Source organism: Hemicordylus capensis, chromosome 2, assembly GCF_027244095.1.
Source record: "Hemicordylus capensis ecotype Gifberg chromosome 2, rHemCap1.1.pri, whole genome shotgun sequence".
Taxonomy (NCBI): domain Eukaryota; kingdom Metazoa; phylum Chordata; class Lepidosauria; order Squamata; family Cordylidae; genus Hemicordylus; species Hemicordylus capensis.
Window position 1 is genome coordinate 190,583,704 of NC_069658.1, and position 18,995 is coordinate 190,602,698.

Genomic DNA, 18,995 nt, shown 5'->3' on the forward strand with positions numbered 1-18,995 from the left:
CTCTGTTGTCGCCCCAGGGTGGTGGAATGCGCTCCCCATGGATATAAGAGGACTGGCTTCCCTGGAGGCCTTCCGGAGAGCCTTAAAGACTTATCTTTTTAGCCTGGCTTTTAATGATATTTAGTATTAATTGTAATTTTATTCTGCTTTTAATTGGTTCCTGATTTTGTTATCTATTTTTGGTTTTAGTGTAAACCACCCTGGGCCACTCTGGGAGGGGCGGCATATAAATCAAATAAATAAATATTGATTCTTTCTAATTTGCAGGGCAATTGATATGTTCACTGATGATGCTGATGATAATGATACCGAAGTCCCGGACTCACAGCCCGAAAACCTACAGGTGTGATGAAAATTATATATTAATTTTAGATGTATTACTTATTATGTGAAATAAATAGAACGTATTTTTAAAAGGGGGGGGACATTTCTAATTTTTGAAAGGTGTGATGAAAAGCAATCTTGACTCAGGAGTGAAAAATTATGCTGTGCTTACTGAGGTCTTATTGGTACAATCTGATAAAAAAAAAATAACAGCATCTATACCTTTGCATAATAAACTTCCACAAGAGCTAATCCAGGAACAATAATAAAATATTCTCTCTACATATAATCATTCGGGAAAGTAGATGGGAAAGTAGTTTTGCAGCCAACTGTGCCACTGCTTGCTCCCAAACCTTAAATCTGGCTGGGTATACAATCTAGCACAGGTAAGCAAGGATGTGCAGTGTTCACAGAATTAGAAAGCATAAACAAACAAAATAAAGCTGCCATTAAGTATGGGATAGTGAGAGGAGGGAGTTTGTTCTGCTGCCCTCTACGTCATAAAACAAATCCTGTATGAATGCTAGCATTGCATTGTGGAGGAGAGCACAACTACCAAATAATTCAAAAAAGACCAATTGAATAAACCACTAAGTTCACAAAATGGTGCAGTCAGTGGGAGAGCTGTATTGCTCATGATGTAATTGCATCACACTGACTACCCGGTAGGTGCTGATGACACATAACCACATCCCATATGCTAATCATTGTTATATGAGGAAATAATTGCATTTTCCCAATATACAAAAATATTATTTGAGTGCAAAGAAGATGCCGTATCCCTGAAACAGACGCTTAATCTGCAGGGAAGATGTAATCAGTGTGAGTGTATTACAGTGTGCATGCCTTGCCTTTGATGTGGCACCTTCATGGCAGTCTTCCTGGTTAGAACCGGTTCAGGTTAACACATCAGATAATCTGCTTCCAAGGAGGAAGAAATCATTCTTCATTTGGTTTTTTGTTTTGCAGCTTTTCTGCACACTATGGGGTTTGGCTTTACCTGGATGATCTCATTTAAAGGTTTCCTTGTCTTGACTTAGCCTGGGGTGGGTGTGTCACATGTAAGGTTTAAATTGGTTTATGCTTAAATCACGCTATAGAGTGAATTTAAAATACACTTTGGTTACAATATGGAGTCTGTTGTGGGCAGCATTTCCTTATGATTCTTCATGTACTCTGGTCAAGATACTCTAGTACAGCACTCATGCACATAACCACAATAGTGAGTGGTTAAATCATCATTTTGCCAGCAACATACACAAAAGTGACAATTTGAGAAAAAATGGGCGCCTGCTTCTGTGTGTTTTGCCAAAAAAGAGGCAATGTAAGCGCTTGTGAGCACTTCATAACTGAAGTGAGGCATGTGTTTTGTACTTGGTGCCTGTATATAAAAGTTGTCCTAATACATGGCCCTCAAATATGTCTCTTCTCTGCTTTCTGTCCAGCAGGAGTACCCTTTACTCATGGCACAAATAACAAGAGATTAGTTTAAAAGCACTTTTTAGTATATGAACGTTATCTGAGACTACACTATAACAGGATATCCCAGCTTGAACTGCATCCCCATCAGGCACTGGCTTTCTATCATATGCTCCTTCCTACTCTACTGTATCAGAAGCATATTGCCCTTTCTGTGTGTTTGGAGATGTGTGGGTGGCATTTGTCTTGCCTGCTGTTTTAGTAGACAAAGCTGTGTATAGCACTCTTGGGCAATATTTTTTAAAAATGTGGATGTGCTGAATAGATTGAACACTGCTTTAAAAGGGGGGAACTGGGTATGCTCAAAACCTTTGCCTTTCTAATTCCCGCCCTCCACTTTTTCCCACTTTGTTTCGTAGACTGATGAACGTTGCTGTAAGTCTGAAAGAAATGTGGACACTGGAGAATCAACAAACCTGTCAGGTAAATTATAAGAGAGGTTAAAGAAAATGACAAATTAGAATTTTGATTTGAAATCTTTCAGACTATTACATGAGCAAGGAAGCTGCCAATGATCCAGCAGCCTTTCGTAATAAAACTGCTATAGGTATAGGCTACCTCCAGGTTCAGAGGCAGGATCCCTCCCAATACCAAATGCAAGGGAACAAGAGTAGGAGAGAGGGCCTGCCTTCATCGCTCAGCTGTCGGCTTCCCAGGGACATCTGGTGGGCCACTGTGGGAAACAGGATGCCGGACTAGATAGGCCTTGGGCCTGATCCAGCAAAGTACTTCTTATGTTAGCTTTTTGCTAAACCCCTACCTCTGCTGCTGCTGCCACCACCACTACTGTTTAATACTGCAGCTACCGCTTAGCAGTGTGACTACCCTGGAACCTGTTCTTGCTGAGAATCCGTAAGATTCATGCTGTGGTTTCTCAACAATTGCAGACATGTGTCTCTGCTGCTTCCCCATAGTGCTTTTCTTCCTTCCTCCCCAACTTCAATAACTGTTTTATGGCTAGATATTGGAATGATGGTAGGAATAAATGACCCTTTGGGGAGGTCTGGGAGGCTATTGAGCCATTGGGATGTCCAGAGATACTCTGTTGTTAGAGCCAATTACTTGTGGAAGAACTCTCCCAGGCTTTCTGAATTTCCACCATAATTGACAGCTTCCTTCCCACTACTCTGAATGTTATTACAGATCACATTTGAGTTTAATAGAATTGAAAACAAACAAAAAGGACAGTAAATCAGAATGCTATGGGACTCATTATTATCCGTCACCGTTGTACTGAAAAGACAGAATTGTTATACAAACCTCTGACTCTAGAAGTCAACTCCATGTCAGGTCTCTCACAGGAGGGCTCTCATGCCCCTTTTTCAGGATCAAGGCCTCTCAGAGGGAGAGGAGGGGAACCTGGATATTCAAAGGGCTGACCTTTCCTTTCCTAGCCAGGCTGAAGGACCTGCTGATAAGGGAGCAAGACAAAATCCTAAGTCAGAGAGGCAAGCTGAGGTCAGTTCCAGAAAGGTAATTCGGATATATGAGATATGTTCAGGGAGAGGAACAAGTAGCAGGAGTGAGGGCCCAGGGAAGGGCCTACTAGACTAGGGAGCAAAGCAGGAACAGGCAGGAGCAAGGCATGGAGCAGAGACGGATCTTTACACAGGAGGTACTTTGTTAAACTGTTAGCATCAGAGGAAGGGGAATCTCATATAGGGATTGGAAAGGGCAATCACTAGTCACAGTGGGGTTTGGAGGTACAGCACAGGAAAAAACTGATAAACCTATTTGGGCCACAGGAGACCTATGATTTTCAGCAGTTATTCAGAGGACAAGCTTCTCAAAGGCTTGTGGTTCAAATGTATCTTTTACTGATGACCCTGACAGGGCAATTTGTCTACTCACCTATTATGAGATTCTAATGCTGATACCCCCACCCCCAGTTATGTGGCAATGCTTACTTCTTCACCAGCTGTTTACTAAAACCATTCCATTAATTTTTGCAGTGGAAGAGGCTGATGAGAGGCTGATCAAATGTGATGGTGGTGTGGAAACAGCCCTGAGTTATGCCAAGATGTGGTGCAAATATGTCAAGGAGCTGTTGAACTGGGCAGAAAAACGTGTTAATTATGGTGAGGTTCATTCATCCATTGGACAGGCCAACTGATCCCTCAAACTCTTCTTCTTGCCCATAATTATACTCTTTAAAAACCTAAGGTGACTTGTTCAAGTGATATGTTCTCACATTTATGCATCTGCAATAATTTGTCCAAAGCCATCCTGGGTTCCCAGTTCCTACCATGCATTTTCTTTGGAAATTCTGTCCAGTAACCTGTTGTTTGGTTGTTCACAGAGACTGAGTTTGCAAAGAATATCCTGAAGATCGCAGAGGCTGGCAGACATGCCATTCATCCACAGGTAATGTTTCCTGGATGTTTCCTTTATTGACTTCATTTTGCAGTTTTTATGGAATCATTCTGATGTGAGTTACCTTTTGCTCTACAATGTCTGGTCTATAGGGCCTTTGTTAAGTCTGTTTAAAACTGAGCCTAGTAAAGTATGCTGGCTTCAGATATATATTAGGGGTGTGCATGAACCAGTTGGTGCTGTTTGGTACAAATTCGGACTGAGCTGCAGGGATGTGGACCGGTTTGGTCAAATCGATTGGCTGGGCCAGCTGGTTCGAGGAATCGGCCCAAACCGGTTTGTAGTGGTTTGTACTTGAACCAGCCTGATTCACAGCAGTCCAGTTCAATTGTGAACTGGTTCTGCTCATCCCTAATCTATATGCATTACCACATTTACAGGCAGTTTTTCCAATATATATGAGGAGGAATTCACCTCCGCTGTATTCCAGTGTGTTGTTTCCAATAATATACTACCCAAAAGCAGCTGCTATTTTCTGGTGTCAGGTTCTCTTATGGTTGTCATTAACAAAATGTGGTGATCCACAAAGAATAACAAAACCAGAATAGTGGTCCTTGATTCAGTAACATCTAAGAACCACTGTACTAAAGGAATCTTTACCCATATTCCTTTACAAAAGTTTGATGTGCATTCACTTTATGTCAGTTTAATTCCTGAAATGCTGACTCGATCAAGGGATCCAACCATCAGTATTCTATAAATAGCATCACTGTGCCATGGGACATCTTCCAGCATACTAGCTCTGGTATGTGATCAGGACTGTGAAGCTTAATCCGCTAAAGCCTCCTTCATAACTTTATATAGACACTGTGGCAGTGTTCCCTCTAACAGAGATTCCCAAATGTTGTTGACTACAACTCCCAGAATCCCCAGCTGCAATAGCTTTTGCTTGGGGATTACTGGAGTTGTAGTCCACAACATCTGGGAATTTCTATTAGAGGGAACACTGCACTGTAGTTGCTGCCCAAAACCGCTTCCATGCAGCAGGAGCTCCTTGTGGTTCCTGTAACATACCTACATTGTTTTTTTCCATGGACTGGTCCAGCTGCATGGAAAATCTTCAACTCCAGTAGCCCCTGGGAAGGTATGCCGGCATTGGCATGGACAATTTATAAGTGATGTGACTGGTCCACATGGTGAGCTCTTTACTCATGCTATAGCAACTGCATGGAGTCCCTGCCAAATAATAACAGTTTTATGGCAGCAGTCCCACCATACACTTGAGATATGAAGTGTGCCTGTATTGCTCTGTCTGAGAGAAAGCATGAGTATGTCCATCTGTGAACCCAGATTTCTGTGTTCCAGTTCCAACACTCTAACCACTAGACTATGTTGGATCTGTGCCTTTTGTCTTTCCAGATCTGCATGCCTCTCCAATCTCTGTACACCATGGTCATGGAGCACGACATAAGGTCGGGAAACGTAGCCCTCGAGACAGCTTCAGCTCTGCAAGTGAAAGAATACCATGCGGTACAGCATTTTCTGGTTGACATCCATTGCAAAGGCAGCAACTAACATGCTTATGGATCCCAACTACTCATGGGTCCAGGAGCTGATCACAATCTTAAGCTGAAAAGATGAGCATTATTCGCCCTGACCCCTTGGACACATGCCCCGAATGTTTTGCTGGGTGCCCCAGATCTCTGGCACCCCACCCTCCACCTCTTCGATCTTGTTTTATATATGAATGAGGTGGCTAAGGATGCATACACAAGGATGCACACAAGTCTAGGCACACCATTATGGAAAGGGGCAGGGATGCCCCTTTCCATTAGTCAGGGTAGGGCTGGGACAGGGGTTGGAGGAGTTGGAGCCTGAGCCAGGATCGATGAGTCCCAGACCTTTCCAGTACCCAGCGATGTCCCTGGCCTAAAAAGACTGCTGTTGGACCTTCTCATTCCATTTGGGTGCCTCCATTTGTAGGGTTGGGGGGGGGATGGTGGAGAGAGAGAAATCCGAAGACATAATTTAACAGCTGGGAAAGCAGCAAGTAGTTTAAGGAAGTCTGCCTGTCTTACCTTTGGCTCTTCCAGGCAGAGATGTCCAAGGACCAGGCAGCACTCTGACACACCACCTGACAGCAGCAGGCCCAACAGAAATTGTGCCATACTAATTGCTGCTAATCTATAAAGCAGGAGCAGCAGGAGCAGCTCAAGTAGCACAGTCCAAAGCAAGGGCTGTAGTGTATAGCTTTAACACTGTAAAATCTGTAGCATTAAAATCAACACTAGTTGACACCCCTTCCTTGGGATACCTTTCCCGCAATTTGATTTAGTGCAGCAGTGTTAGAGGAAGATGCTACTGTATGGATGCAGCTGTAATGAAAAGACACAGAGGCTATTCACATGAGCAGCCCAACCCAGGCTAAGGCAGCCCAGCCTAGATTGGGCTGCTCATGTGGAGTGTCAGGGTTGCTCCCTATCTCGGCGATTCAGCCCCCCTCCTAACCCAGCCTTTTAACCTAGCCTTTAACCGGGGTTGGAGGATGCAAGGATGCTTCTTAACTCCAGATCCAAGGTTGTGGGTGTGCTCCAGCTGCATGCAGTCCGAGCACACACAGAGTCAGGTGCCTAGAAGCTGACTGTCAAGCCAGTGGACTGAATACTCCCCATATGGCTGAATACTGAAGAGCAGGAGGCAGTCATGTGCTACTCTTGGCCAATAGGAAACTATGAAGTACAATATTTCTGCATAATTCTTTACTTCCTTCCATCAGCTAGCCCCATGTGGAAAGAATTTAGCATGTACCACTTCTTGTGCAAAGACTTCACAAGGGCTCCCACTTGTCTCTTAAATGAATATATGAAGCTGCCATTGAGCCATCAGTATTGTCAATTCTGACTGGCAGGAGCTCTCCAGACAGGGGTCTTTTCCCACCCTACCTAGAGATGCAAGGGGGTGTGCATTGGTGTGGTTCCAGTCCTTTCTTGGGGAGAGGTTCCAGAAGGTGGTGCTGAGGGACTCCTGCTCGACTCCTTGGCCTTTGGCCTATGGGGTCCTGCAAGGCTCAGTATTGTTCCACATGCAGTTTAACATACGTGAAACTGCTGGGAGAGGTCATCAGGGGGTTTGGACTGAAGTGTCATCAGTATGCAGATGACACTCAGCTCTACCTTTCTCTGACATCAGATCCTAGGGAAACAGTGGATGTACTGAACTAGGGACTGGAGCAGTGTTCCCTGTACGACGGAATCCCAGATGTTGTTGACTACAGCTCCCAGAATCCCTAGCTGCAGTGGGCTTTGGCTGAGGATGCTGGGACTTGTAGTGAAGAACATCTGGGATTTTCTGTTAGAGGAAACATTGCACTGGAGGCAGTGATGGGCTGGATGCGGGCCAGAAAACTGAGGTTAGATCCAGGCAAGACAGAGGTGCTGCTGATCAGTAGAAAAGCTAATCAGGACCGGTTGATTCAACCAGCTCTGGATGGGGCTGTACTTTCCTTGAAAGAGCAAGTGCACAGCTTGGGGATGTTGCCGGTTCTGCTTTTGGATGCTCAGTTGGAGGTGGTGGCCAGGGGTGCCTTTGCACATCCTCGGCTAGTGCTCCAGTTGTGTCCCTTTCTTGAGAAGACAGATCTGGTCACAGTTACCCATGGCTTAGTCACGTTGCAGCTGGATTAAGTGGGGCTGCCCTTGGTGCAGAATGCAGCTGCCGGGCTTCTCTCTGGAACTGCTCACTTGAAGCATATTACACCTATTTTGAAAGAGCTGCCCTGGCTGTCAGTTTGTTTCCAGATCCAGTTCAAGGTGCTGCCTATTACCTTGAAGCCCTTAACTGTTTGGGCCCTGGATACCTGAAGGACCGCCTGCTCCCAAGGGTTTCTGCCTGCCCAACAAGGTCATCAGGGGTGCCTTTGCTCCATGTGCCAAAGTTGAGAGAAGCAAAATTGTCATTCATGTGGGACAGGGTCTTCTCTGTCGTTGCCCCCAGGCTCTGGACACATTCTGTTGATGTACTACATGCACATTCTATTGATGTGTTCCACCCACTCAACCACTTCTGGCTTGATAAATGCTGGATGCTACTGCTTGAGAACTTCACTTCCTGACCCTCTTCTCTCCCTGCAGCCTCTTTGGTCCAAGAGGAATGAAATTGAGAAGTGGCGAAAGGAATTCAAAGATCAGTGGCAGAAGGAGCAGAAAAGGATGGTAAGAGCTGACTTAGGAGGAGAGGGGGGGAAAGGGCTCTTGTCAGCTACTGATGGACTATTCTATAAGTGCCAGATCCTTAGCAAATTCCTAGGCATTGCTTAATAAAACTGATGTTTATTAGGAAGGAGGGGGTCAGGAGAGGGCCTGGAGCTTGACACAAGACTTACATGCAAGTACATATACAGTATAATTTCTTTGACACCTATGAGCAGACTTGCCAACCTTCAATCTTTGGGACCTTAGAGTTCTAACCATAGTGAAGCCTGGTACCCTGAACATCAGGGATATCCCAGGCTTTTCCCCTGAATAGTAAGCTTTTTTTAAAAAAAACCTAAATGTCTAGCCCTTTTCTTGTAGAAATACAAGGAGAAAAATGTACAGGCAATATACCAAATTGCTTCTGCCCTCTAATGCTCTGGTCAGTGAGTACTAAGACACTAGAATGATTGACATGATTTTTTTTTAAAAAACTTGCTACTTTTAGAAGAATATTAAATGTATGTGATCAATGGATGACTTTAGGCAAGTTAAACTAACTGTATTTAGGACTTCACTGTTGTTTTGTACTGACTTCAGTGCCCCTCCCCACACAATGTATGGTTAGGCCTTCCCACCACATAATTTTGGGACGTAGTCCAGCCCTCTTCCCCCTACCCCACCCCATCCCCACCACCAAGTATATGTATATGGCACTTCTGTACTGAGACCCTACTTTCTTGCACAGGAAAACAGGTGTGTAATCCCAGTATTAGAGGGATTACATGCAAGATACAAACTCTAAACTCACAAAAGTACTTTTTCAAATTACCCAGAATTTCTTACCATTTTGGTTTAGCATCTAAGCACTTTAATCAGGAACACAGGAAGCTGCTGCTTGTGTGCATCCTAATGCAGGACAAGCTTCCAAAAATAAAGACCAGGACAAACAAAGCTATTCGGAGCCACAAGTGTGCAGGTATGCTGTTGTAACTCCCATTCCAATTGCAGAATGATTCCTTGTCCTCCATGCGCAAGTCCCGCCTCCATTACCTCCAGCGCTGCGAGGATCTAGAGAAAGCCAAAGTCTTAAGTGCCAAGGCAGAAGAGGAGTTCCAGAGTACAGCAGGCAGTGGCAACAAGCAACTGGAGAAACGGCGTCGCTATCGAGATGAGCTGCAGGTCAAGGTATTGTGTTTGGAAATTAGGACAAAACTCTGGTTGAGGAGTTTTTGAGAAAATCCCCAGTAGGAGAAATGAAAATATTCATTGTTGGGGGTGTTGGCTGGGAACCCCAGCTTGAGATGTCCATTATACCTTAAAAGAAGCACCACAAAACTCTTGCTGAGGTTTGGAGGGGATATGACAATGAATATGACAATAAATATTTATATACCACTTTTCAACAAAAGTTTCCAAAGTAGTTTACCTAGAGAAATAAAAACAAAGATGGCTCCCTGTCCCCAAAGGGCTCACAATCTAAAAAAGAAACATAAGATAGACACCAGCAACAGCCACTGGAAGGATGCTGTGATGGGGATGGATAGGGCCAGTTGCTCTCCCCCTGCTAAATAAAGAGAATTACCACTTTTAAAAGGTGCCTCTTTTCTCAGTTAGCAGGGAGTTTGGACTATGCTGATTTGGTGGGGTGAGGTTCGTAGTTAACAGAGCTATGTTAGGATCCCAGTCGTTAGGCTGTTCAGCCCTCTGCCATCGGAGATCTGGTCTCTAGTCCCTTAGATTTGGGGATTCAAATCCTCTTGGTGGTGGAATTCAGAAGAGCTGGGAAATGTGTGGAGAAAGCTAGGAAAGCAGAAGTGGGCTGAGCAGTTTTGCCTAAGAAGACTGCATAACTTTCCCAGTGTGGTGGTGGATGCAGACCTGAGGAAGCAGAGAGCAGCAGGGCAAGGGAACTTTGCATCATCACAGGAGATTCTGGAAAGCAACTCATATGGGACTCGACAGGGTTAGAAACAGAACACACGGCTTCTGACCAGGCCAGACCCTACGTCAAGTGAGAATCGAGATGGTGGCAGCATTGGTGGATGGACCCCTGAAGTGGTTTGGGCCCTGACAAGTGCCTGGTCTTTGGTACCAGCTATGCTTTCAGCAGCTTGTGGGCTCACATTGTTCTGCACAACTTTGTGGGTCATAGTTATTGCTGCCCCCATGACTCTGTGCTGGCCCCCAGCTGTCACAGCATCTCATCTCAGAGACAGGCAGAATCAATTTGCTAGGATACCAACAGAGCTACCCAGCTTCGCAGACTAGCCCTGTCTGAGGAAAATCATGTATTCACTTTGATTTTCATCTGAAAATTCTCCTTCTGACAAGGTTTTTCATTAATTTTAAAAAAAACACAACATAGACAACTTTTTCAAAAAGAAAAAAAAGCAAAACGTTCGAGCCTGTTTCAGTGTGAACCATTTCCAAGACAAATCTTTAAGGGACCCGCTAGACAGGGCCATCCTTAGTGGGGGGCAACCAGGGCAGTTGCCCCCCCCAAGCTCTGTGCTGGCACGGGCCCTGCTCGGGGCACACTACAGTGCAGCCTGCCCTCCTCTCTCCCCCAGTCCCAGCCACTTCTCTTTCCCCGCACAACCCAGCCAGAGCCGATCTTTTGTGTCTGTGTGCAGCTTGAAAGGCTCCAGGCAAGCTGCTAGAGTTTGTCTCTCCCACCTCTCAGCTGTTCGGAAGGTGGGCAGGGCTTCCAGAGAGGCCTCCATGCAGGCCTCCTTGAAACCTGAAGCTGAGGAAGGAACGATGCAAGGCAGCAGGCAGGCAGGCAGGCAGGCAGAGCATGTCCAGCACCAGAGCTCTCTGCCGACTCTGCCCAGCCCAGCCTTAATAATGGAGGTATGATGTGATGTCCTTTTTGTGGTTATTCCCCCACTTGCCATAGGGCTTTGGTATTGAACAGAGATGAAAGGCAGGGTGGGAGGAATATGTATATTTAAATTGAAGTGGATTGGACAAATTGTTGTTTTTTAGTTAGTTTGTTTTTAATTTAATAAACCTCATCCAAAAAGTCATATAAGTGGCTTGCTTCATGGCAAAAAATTACAAAAATGTCTGGAAATGAACCTCCCCACCCCCCTTAGACCATCATTCCACCCCCATATGGAAGAATCTGCCCTTTGCCTTCATAAAAAAGGGTAAAACGCCTCCCTTTCTGCCCCAGGCTTTAGATCACCTGGAATGACTTGGCATAGGGTTTCAGTATTGAGCAGAGGTATAGGGCAGGATGCGAAGAATATGTATATTTAAACTGATGTGGATTGAACAAATTGTTGGGTGTGGTTTTTTTTAAATTGAATTTTAAAAACCCATCCAAAAAGTCCTATAAGTGGCTTGTTTCATGGCAGAAAATTACAAAAACTTCTGAAACAAACAATATATAATATTTATTTATTTATGAATGCGTTATGCTCAAGTTGATTTGCAACCCACAAGGTCTGAGAACTGTGAAGCATGTGTTGTGCTTTTTCTTTTTATTTCTTTAGAAATCTATTAAATGTCCAAGCTGGTTGGACATGTCCAAAACCCCCACTCACGCTACTTACACTGTATGTCATCAGTCAGTATGATTCTGTAATGATATGAAATGTTAAGGAGGCCCCACACATGCTGATTTGCCCCCAGCCCCGCACCCCGCTAGGGACGGCCCTGACACTACAAGTAGCTACTGAACCTTTGAAGGTGAGCTGTGCAGGCTTGCACAGGGGTGCACAGTTATTTGAGCCAGAGAAATATTTGGCATAACATGGAAGGCCCTGTCCACAAGCATCTTCACAACATCTAAGTTCCCCACATCTTTCACTTTCAAGCCAACATTGTTCCAACAGTTTTGTGCTGCACTTCACACAGGTTCAGGAATCAGAAATCATATACAGAACTTGCGTCTTTGATGCCAACAGCCACCGGCAGGAGCTGGAGAAAGTCAGGGAGAGGATAGTCTCCCACATCCGCAAACTAGTCTTTCAAGGAGATGAGGTGCTGACACGGGTGAGTAGTGTTAATAATGTCCCTGCGCTTCTCCAGCTTCAGGGAAGTAAGTTGCCTGTCCACATAATGTGAGCCTTTTTACTTAGTGGATGGCACAGAGAACAGGGGTGCACCGGTGCAGCGAGGGAGCAGCCAAACTGATGCAGTGAAGAAGCAGCCATTTTGCCACCTTCCCCTTCCCCAGGAAGCCCTCTGTGCCACCCAAAAATATGTCTTTGAGGGCTGCACAACCCTCAAGGACATATTTTCGGGTGGAACAGAGGGCTTCCTGGGGAAGTGGGGAAGGTCCTTCCCCACCACTGTTCCCGCTAACAGGGATTCCCAGATGTTGACTACAACTCCCAGCATCCCAGCTGCAGTGACCTTTGGCTGGGGATTATGGGAGTTGTAGTCAACAACATCTGAGAATCCCTGTTAGAGGGAACACTGTTCCCCGCTGCACTAGTGCAGTTAGTTCAGAAGTTCTCTTAGGCTGTTATCTCGCTGCATTGGGTGCATCCTTGTTCTGTATGTCTGCTAACGTATTGTTATGGATGCAGCTTCTGAGTTTCTACCCTAAAAATAGCTTCCAAGTCCTTGATACAGAAATCTTACATTGCACAGCAATCAGAATGTCTCTTTGCACTGATGCTCTCAAACAGCAGTAGTTTACTTCAGCATTAATTTCCTGCCGTGCCTCTATTGCCAACTCAATGAGGTACTTTATTGCTGAAATTACTGATGAAGTAAACTACTGCTGTTGGAAACACTGGGTGTGAGTGCGCCCAGAATAAATGTATGCACTTTAAAAGCTGCCTTCCCCCCATTTTGTTCCAGTAGTAACTTCTTGGCTTTATGCAATCTGGTTTGTCTTGTGTGGGTGTGGCAGGGACTCAAGTGAAGTGGACACTAGTTGGATTTGACAATGCATGTATGAGAGGTGTGGGAAAGGGGAGAGGACCCTTTGCTGAGAAACATGGCTCCCTTTTGATTTCTCAGAGAGTAGAATATACACTCTTAACATATTTTCAGTCATGAGAGTCCAAGATATTTCTCTTAAAAACAGGATGTGGAAGGGCTGACATGTTTAACAGTGCCAATGCTTTTTTTAAAAAAAAATTAAGAAAGCACAGTCACTTCGAGAGAAGGAAGTTTTAAGCAGAAAAGCAATGGGGAAGGGAGAGGAAATGTAATCTTTTCCCTGCTTCAAATTGCTTATCCCTGTCAGAGGGGGAAACACCTGGAATAGCAATTTGGACTAGAGAAATAATCAGTGGGGAAGGGGTTAATACCTATCTCCACCATTTCTCTGCTGTAAATTCCTCTCTCCCCAAATGACTCTGCTTTAAAAAAGAAAGAAAGAAAAAGGTCTTAGTTACATGCTATAGCTAACTCTTGGGGTTCTCAGAATTATGTATTTGGTACCTGTGAAGAATTGGTATGTAGTGAAAATTTCCTTTCCCGCTGACTCAGCCAGTTCTCAGCACAAAGGAGACTTTAGTGTTGAGTCATCCCTTTCCTGTGTCCTGAGAAGCAGACTGGTGTTAAATCTTTAACTTTCCAAGCCCAGAAAGCTAAGAAAAAGATTCTGGTAAACCCAGAAGTTCTGTTAGGTAACTGCTGCCACCAGATCTCTCCAAAAATGCTACTCTGAATGGGAATTTGATCAAAGATCCACATTTCCCTTTTCTCCCTCCCGCTCTTAGGCAAAAATAAAATCAGTTGTTCTCCCAGGCGTCTGCCTACACATGGAGTAAATGTTAATTGGCCAAGCTCTCTTTGAGACACATTTTGAACCAGAGAAATTCCCCTTCTGGCCCCTCTTTCTCCTCCTGGGTTAATAACCAACCCTTGGAGGCTTATAAAAAGTAAAGAACAGAGAAAAAAGACTTTTTATTAAAATTACTGCAGACTAGTTTCGTCTGAGGCTTTTGGCTTCTTAGATACACTTAGAAATACTCAATTGCTTACAATAATATTTCATGTTTCAAAGAAGATTGGAAACCATTTTTGTTGTATTTAAAGAACTATTTTCCTACCATGGACTTTACAGCAGGGTTTGAAATTTAGTAAAAAATTGCAAGTTGGGCAGACTAACTGTGTTTGTAAGGTTTAAATTTATGTTTTGAATTATTATTATAGCAAGGGTAAATTTTATAGCTGATGATTCACGAAGAGATGTGTGCAGGAAGTCCACTTTTGTTTATTTGTTAATGATAATATTACTATTGTTAAAATCAATAAAAATTGAATGTGGGGGGACACAATAATATTTCAAGAGCGCCCAGATGGCTCTGGGGTGGCACACATTGAAATCTTAGTTACTCCGTTGCAAGAACAGATATTTAGGAAAATGCAAAGCACACACACAAAGAAATGTAAATTCCTGACGTGAAGTGTGACCAAACACTCTTTTCCTAGACTAAATTGCCAAAGCCCTGGCTTCTGTTCCCTTGAACTCACCAAACAACTAAAGAGAATCAAGTAGTGGTGTGCCCGGACTGGTCTGGAGCCATGCAAAAGGCCTCCGGACCGGGCCAGAATTTGGGCGGTCCAGTGGGGGGGGAGTGTCGCTTTAAGGGTGGGGGGTAGTACTTACCCCTCCTGGTGCTCTTCCCCCGCGCTGGCAGTGCCGACGGGCGCGCGCACGCCGCGACAAGCGCATGCGTGGCGCCAGCTTCTACTTGCTCTGGAGCTTTGCAGCCAATGATGGGGGCAGGGGCGGCAGGGAGGAACCCTGCCGCCCCAAAAACGCTACCTTAAAAGTCAAGCGCCGGAGGGGGAAGAGCGGCGGGAGGGGTAAGTACTACCCCCCCGCCCTTAAAGCGACACTCCCCCCAGTGCCGGACCACGCCTCCGTGGTTCCGTGCACATCCCTAGAATCAAGCCTCCTACAATCCTGTCTTACAAGGATCTACAGTCATCCTGCTGCAGCAAGCTCCATTGCTGCATGCCCTCCATGCTCCCAGCACAGACTTCCTTTCTTCTTCCCAGAATTCCCCCCTGCAGCTCTCAGGTCCCATCCACCAGGTGGACTGATTGGTTGAGCCCTGGAGCTCACCAGCCTGTTGGTCAAGACAAGGGTTCACTTCCTGTTAACTCTTTAGAGAGTGGGAAGACTGGTCACTACAGTACCTGAGTCAGTTAGAGACAAATTAGACATGCCAAAGGATGTGTGGCTCTTGCAGAAAGCAGCCCTGTTTCTGCCCAATAACTTCTAACAGGAGATGACATTTGATTTGTTCCCATCCCTATCTCCACTTAATTGGTTGCCCTTTGTGGGAATGGGAAACACACATCATGTGCCTTTGTTTTATTGTTATTGTATATTGCTTTTTCACAGCACTGCTCAGTGCAGGATACAGTCAATTAAAAATGGTTAAAGTACAATTTAAAATTAGTAAGGTTAAAGAAACATGCATCAGACTCTGTACACACACTCACAGCCCAAGGAAGAGTGAGGCTACTGCTCTTGGAAGCAGCCACATGTCCCTTGTAGTATCTTGTTTGGCTCCCAGAAGCTAGATTCTGGCCAGGATATGGAATGTAATATCTTGATAAGATGGACTCTTTACCTGGGCCAATGAGAGGCCAAGCTGGAAGGGGAGGAAATAGAACTTTGGGATGATTTTTTTTTTAAAGGAGTTAGAAAAGGGCAGTTGAAGAAGGGAAAGGAAATAAAGAGAAGAAAAGCAGAAATGACTGATACAAATAACAAGTCAGGTCTCCACCTCTTGTCACAAACTGAAATACTATCTGAGAGGATTTGGCGACAGTCATAGTGCAGAAGGCTTAAAAGAGACAATAGTTTGGGAGAGAATTAATGATGGTATGATAATTACTTTTACATAGCGCTTTCCATACATTATCTCAGCAATTTTTAAGAAGAGCCCTGTAAGATGGATAATCTTAGACTGAAAGAGCGGGTGGCAGTTGAAAGATAATGGCTCGTCTAAGGCCATTTAGTAAGCTCATGACTGAGGTGAGATTTGGACTTTCTAGCTCACATTATTTCTGGATTCCACCCACTGGGTGCTGGTCATGGCAGCTTGGGGCCAGTGAAGTCCCACTAGAAGCTGGGTAGGGAACAGGGCAGGGAGCAAGAAGGGCTTGAAATAGCCAGGAGATTCTGGTAGGATAAGGATACAGCTCTGAGACCCCAGTCTGAAAGGACTGTTGCACGAGCAATGGATGACTGCAACTGTGGTGCTTAAGCAGGAATTGGGAAGGCCTCCGCTGTTTTCCAGGTAGTCTTGGCCCCTCCTGAATCAGGCTGCCAGTTGCGCACTTTGCCATTGTTGCTGCATCTGGGCCCAGGTGTGATGGCAACACTATTTCTGAGGATCTGGTGAGGATACTAGTGATTTCCCAGTGGGAGGCTGAGCCTAAGGTCTCTGGAATGAGGTTCTCCCCAGGAGCCTTTCCAGACTGCCAGCTTTAGTGTAGAAGGATATGTTGTTAGGTCTCAGTACAAGAGGTGGAGACCTAACTTGTTAGGTCTAACATCAGGTGACTTATGACAAGTCAACAATTGATTGATTTTTAATAAAAAATTTAGACAGGGAGAGTTTTTCACTTTAAAAAAAAATTCTCTGTTGATCTTGTGCAAGACTGCAAGTAGCCACCAGGTGGCAGACCTGCACAAGATCGGGGAAATTGGAAAACAAAAAAAGTGAAGCACCCTCCTGTCTAAAGATTTTATTAAAAATCAATTGATTGGCCCATCAACTTCAAATTTAATACACAGAGTCCCACTATCCTGTGCTACAGCTGTGTCTGGTTTCAGAGGTCCATAGCCAGTCCTTCCCAATTTATGGATTCCCCCCCCCCCAATGTTCTCCATATTTTAAAAAACCTTGTAGCTAGCTATAGAGACGTGTGGCAGCTTTGCACACAAGACCCACAGAAAATTATTTTTCAAAAAAAAATTAGTTGGGCTTTTCAAGGAGGAAGAATTTTTAAAATTAAAGGGGAGGAAATAGAAATGAATGAACAGAAATTGATCTGGGCACAGGAAACAAGTCTGCCCAGAGTGTTATCATGTCAGCAGACACTTGGCAAAGCCACACCTCCATCTCATCTTTATCCTTGGGGGTCTCTCCACACATCAGAATCACACTCTGCAAAATGATAGATTATCCCAGGAAAATGTTTCAGAAAGTGCAATTATTTTAGGATGCAGAATACTCAAGTTAAGCTCCGTTCATAAAGATAAAACCTGAATAATTCTGCTTGCTATATGAACAGTACCTTGCTGTCTCACTACTGAATTCGGGCTAATTCCCGCCCTCATATGAACGCACCCCAAGCCTCAGCATAAAAGCCCCATGTGGAAAAGAAGAGCTGAAAAGCCCCATGAGGAAAAGCTCCAGGTGTAATCTTGTCCATGTGTTCGCTACAGCCATGAGGGTTAGGGTTGCATAGTTGAGAGACCTCTGGCTTTGAATCGGGGTTCTGCTAGTCAAGGGGTCCTCCTCGGAGGACTCCCCAGGGCCCCAGATGATGGGGTTCCTCACACACTGTTAGATGCTGGTGACAAATTGTTTTGAGTTTTGCAAATTGCAGAAATGCATTCATTTTTCTTCATGTTTCCTGGTGATGTTTCCCAAAGGTTACCTTGAGGATGTTTAAGCTCCAGCGTGCCCAAGCAGAGCTAATCCCCGCAGGATACGATACCCTGACTGAATCCTGTAAACCCTACAAGATCGGCGAGAAATACGTGGAGTTCATTCAGAACCTGCAGAAAAAAGAGCTTCCAATGGAAGTATACAAATTTGAGGAATTTATACCCTCAGGACAGAGGTAAACCAGCACAGTCCACATTTCTGTCCCTCTCCCCAACCCCAACACCTTTACCTGTCTTTCTGATCCACAGTCCTTTGCTGTCACAGCCTTGACTTTCACAAACTCTGTTAACCTACATTTTTAGGATGTAAAACCTCCACTTGTGCAATCAATAGGACTCAATTGCAGCAAAAATCTACCAGTGAAAGCACAGGGTACTGAATGTTGAAATCATCTAGCAGGCTGAACTATATTATTTCAGCGGACAGGAAATAGAAATCTTTTTACCTCTCCTCTCAGTGAGGTCTTTCTCCCTTTAGTGTACACTCAGGCCCTTTTTGATACATGCAAAATTGCAGTTTAGGAACCAGCTGAAATTTAAATTGCAGTCAGATACTTCCTAAACTGGAAGGTACATGGTTGCTCTCAATCATCTTTCTCACCATGGCCTAACTACTCTGGCATTCAACCTCGGTCGCTGCCCCGAGATTGTGGAATGCGCTCCCTGCTGATATACAATCCTCCCCATCTCTGGCAATTTTCAAAAAAACACCTGAAAACCCATCTTTTCGCCCAAGCTTTCTCAGCTTCCTAATATTTTTGAGTTTTAATTTCTGGTTATTTTTAAATTGTTAAATTGTTTTTAAGTTTTTGTATATGTTTTTAACTGGTTTTATGTTATTGTAAACCTCCCAGAGATGAAAGTTTGGGGCGGTGTACAAATTTGATAGATAAATAAACAAACAAACTAGTAAATAAATAAATAATTCAGGACAGCCCAAATACTCATTGGGTTGCAGGACAGATGGATATGTTAGACCCTTTCACAAATATGCCAAATGTGCTTGATCAGTTATCTTTATTATTGAGTCAAGGTCAATAGTATGTCAGATACTATAGTGTCAAAAGCCTTACTGAAAT

At 44.4% G+C, this 18,995-nt stretch overlaps 1 protein-coding gene across 1 annotated transcript in view; it reads left to right on the forward strand.

Annotated features, from left to right (window-relative positions):
- GMIP (GEM interacting protein) overlaps positions 1–18,995 on the forward strand; it is a 124,354-nt gene that overhangs the window by 73,086 nt on the left and 32,273 nt on the right. Inside the window, exons 4-12 of the mRNA XM_053293184.1 lie at positions 268–343; positions 2,163–2,226; positions 3,756–3,881; positions 4,103–4,167; positions 5,536–5,646; positions 8,247–8,327; positions 9,318–9,494; positions 12,174–12,311; positions 17,902–18,092. Coding sequence (XP_053149159.1) covers positions 268–343; positions 2,163–2,226; positions 3,756–3,881; positions 4,103–4,167; positions 5,536–5,646; positions 8,247–8,327; positions 9,318–9,494; positions 12,174–12,311; positions 17,902–18,092 — 1,029 coding nt within the window. The remainder of the gene's footprint in view (positions 1–267; positions 344–2,162; positions 2,227–3,755; positions 3,882–4,102; positions 4,168–5,535; positions 5,647–8,246; positions 8,328–9,317; positions 9,495–12,173; positions 12,312–17,901; positions 18,093–18,995) is intronic.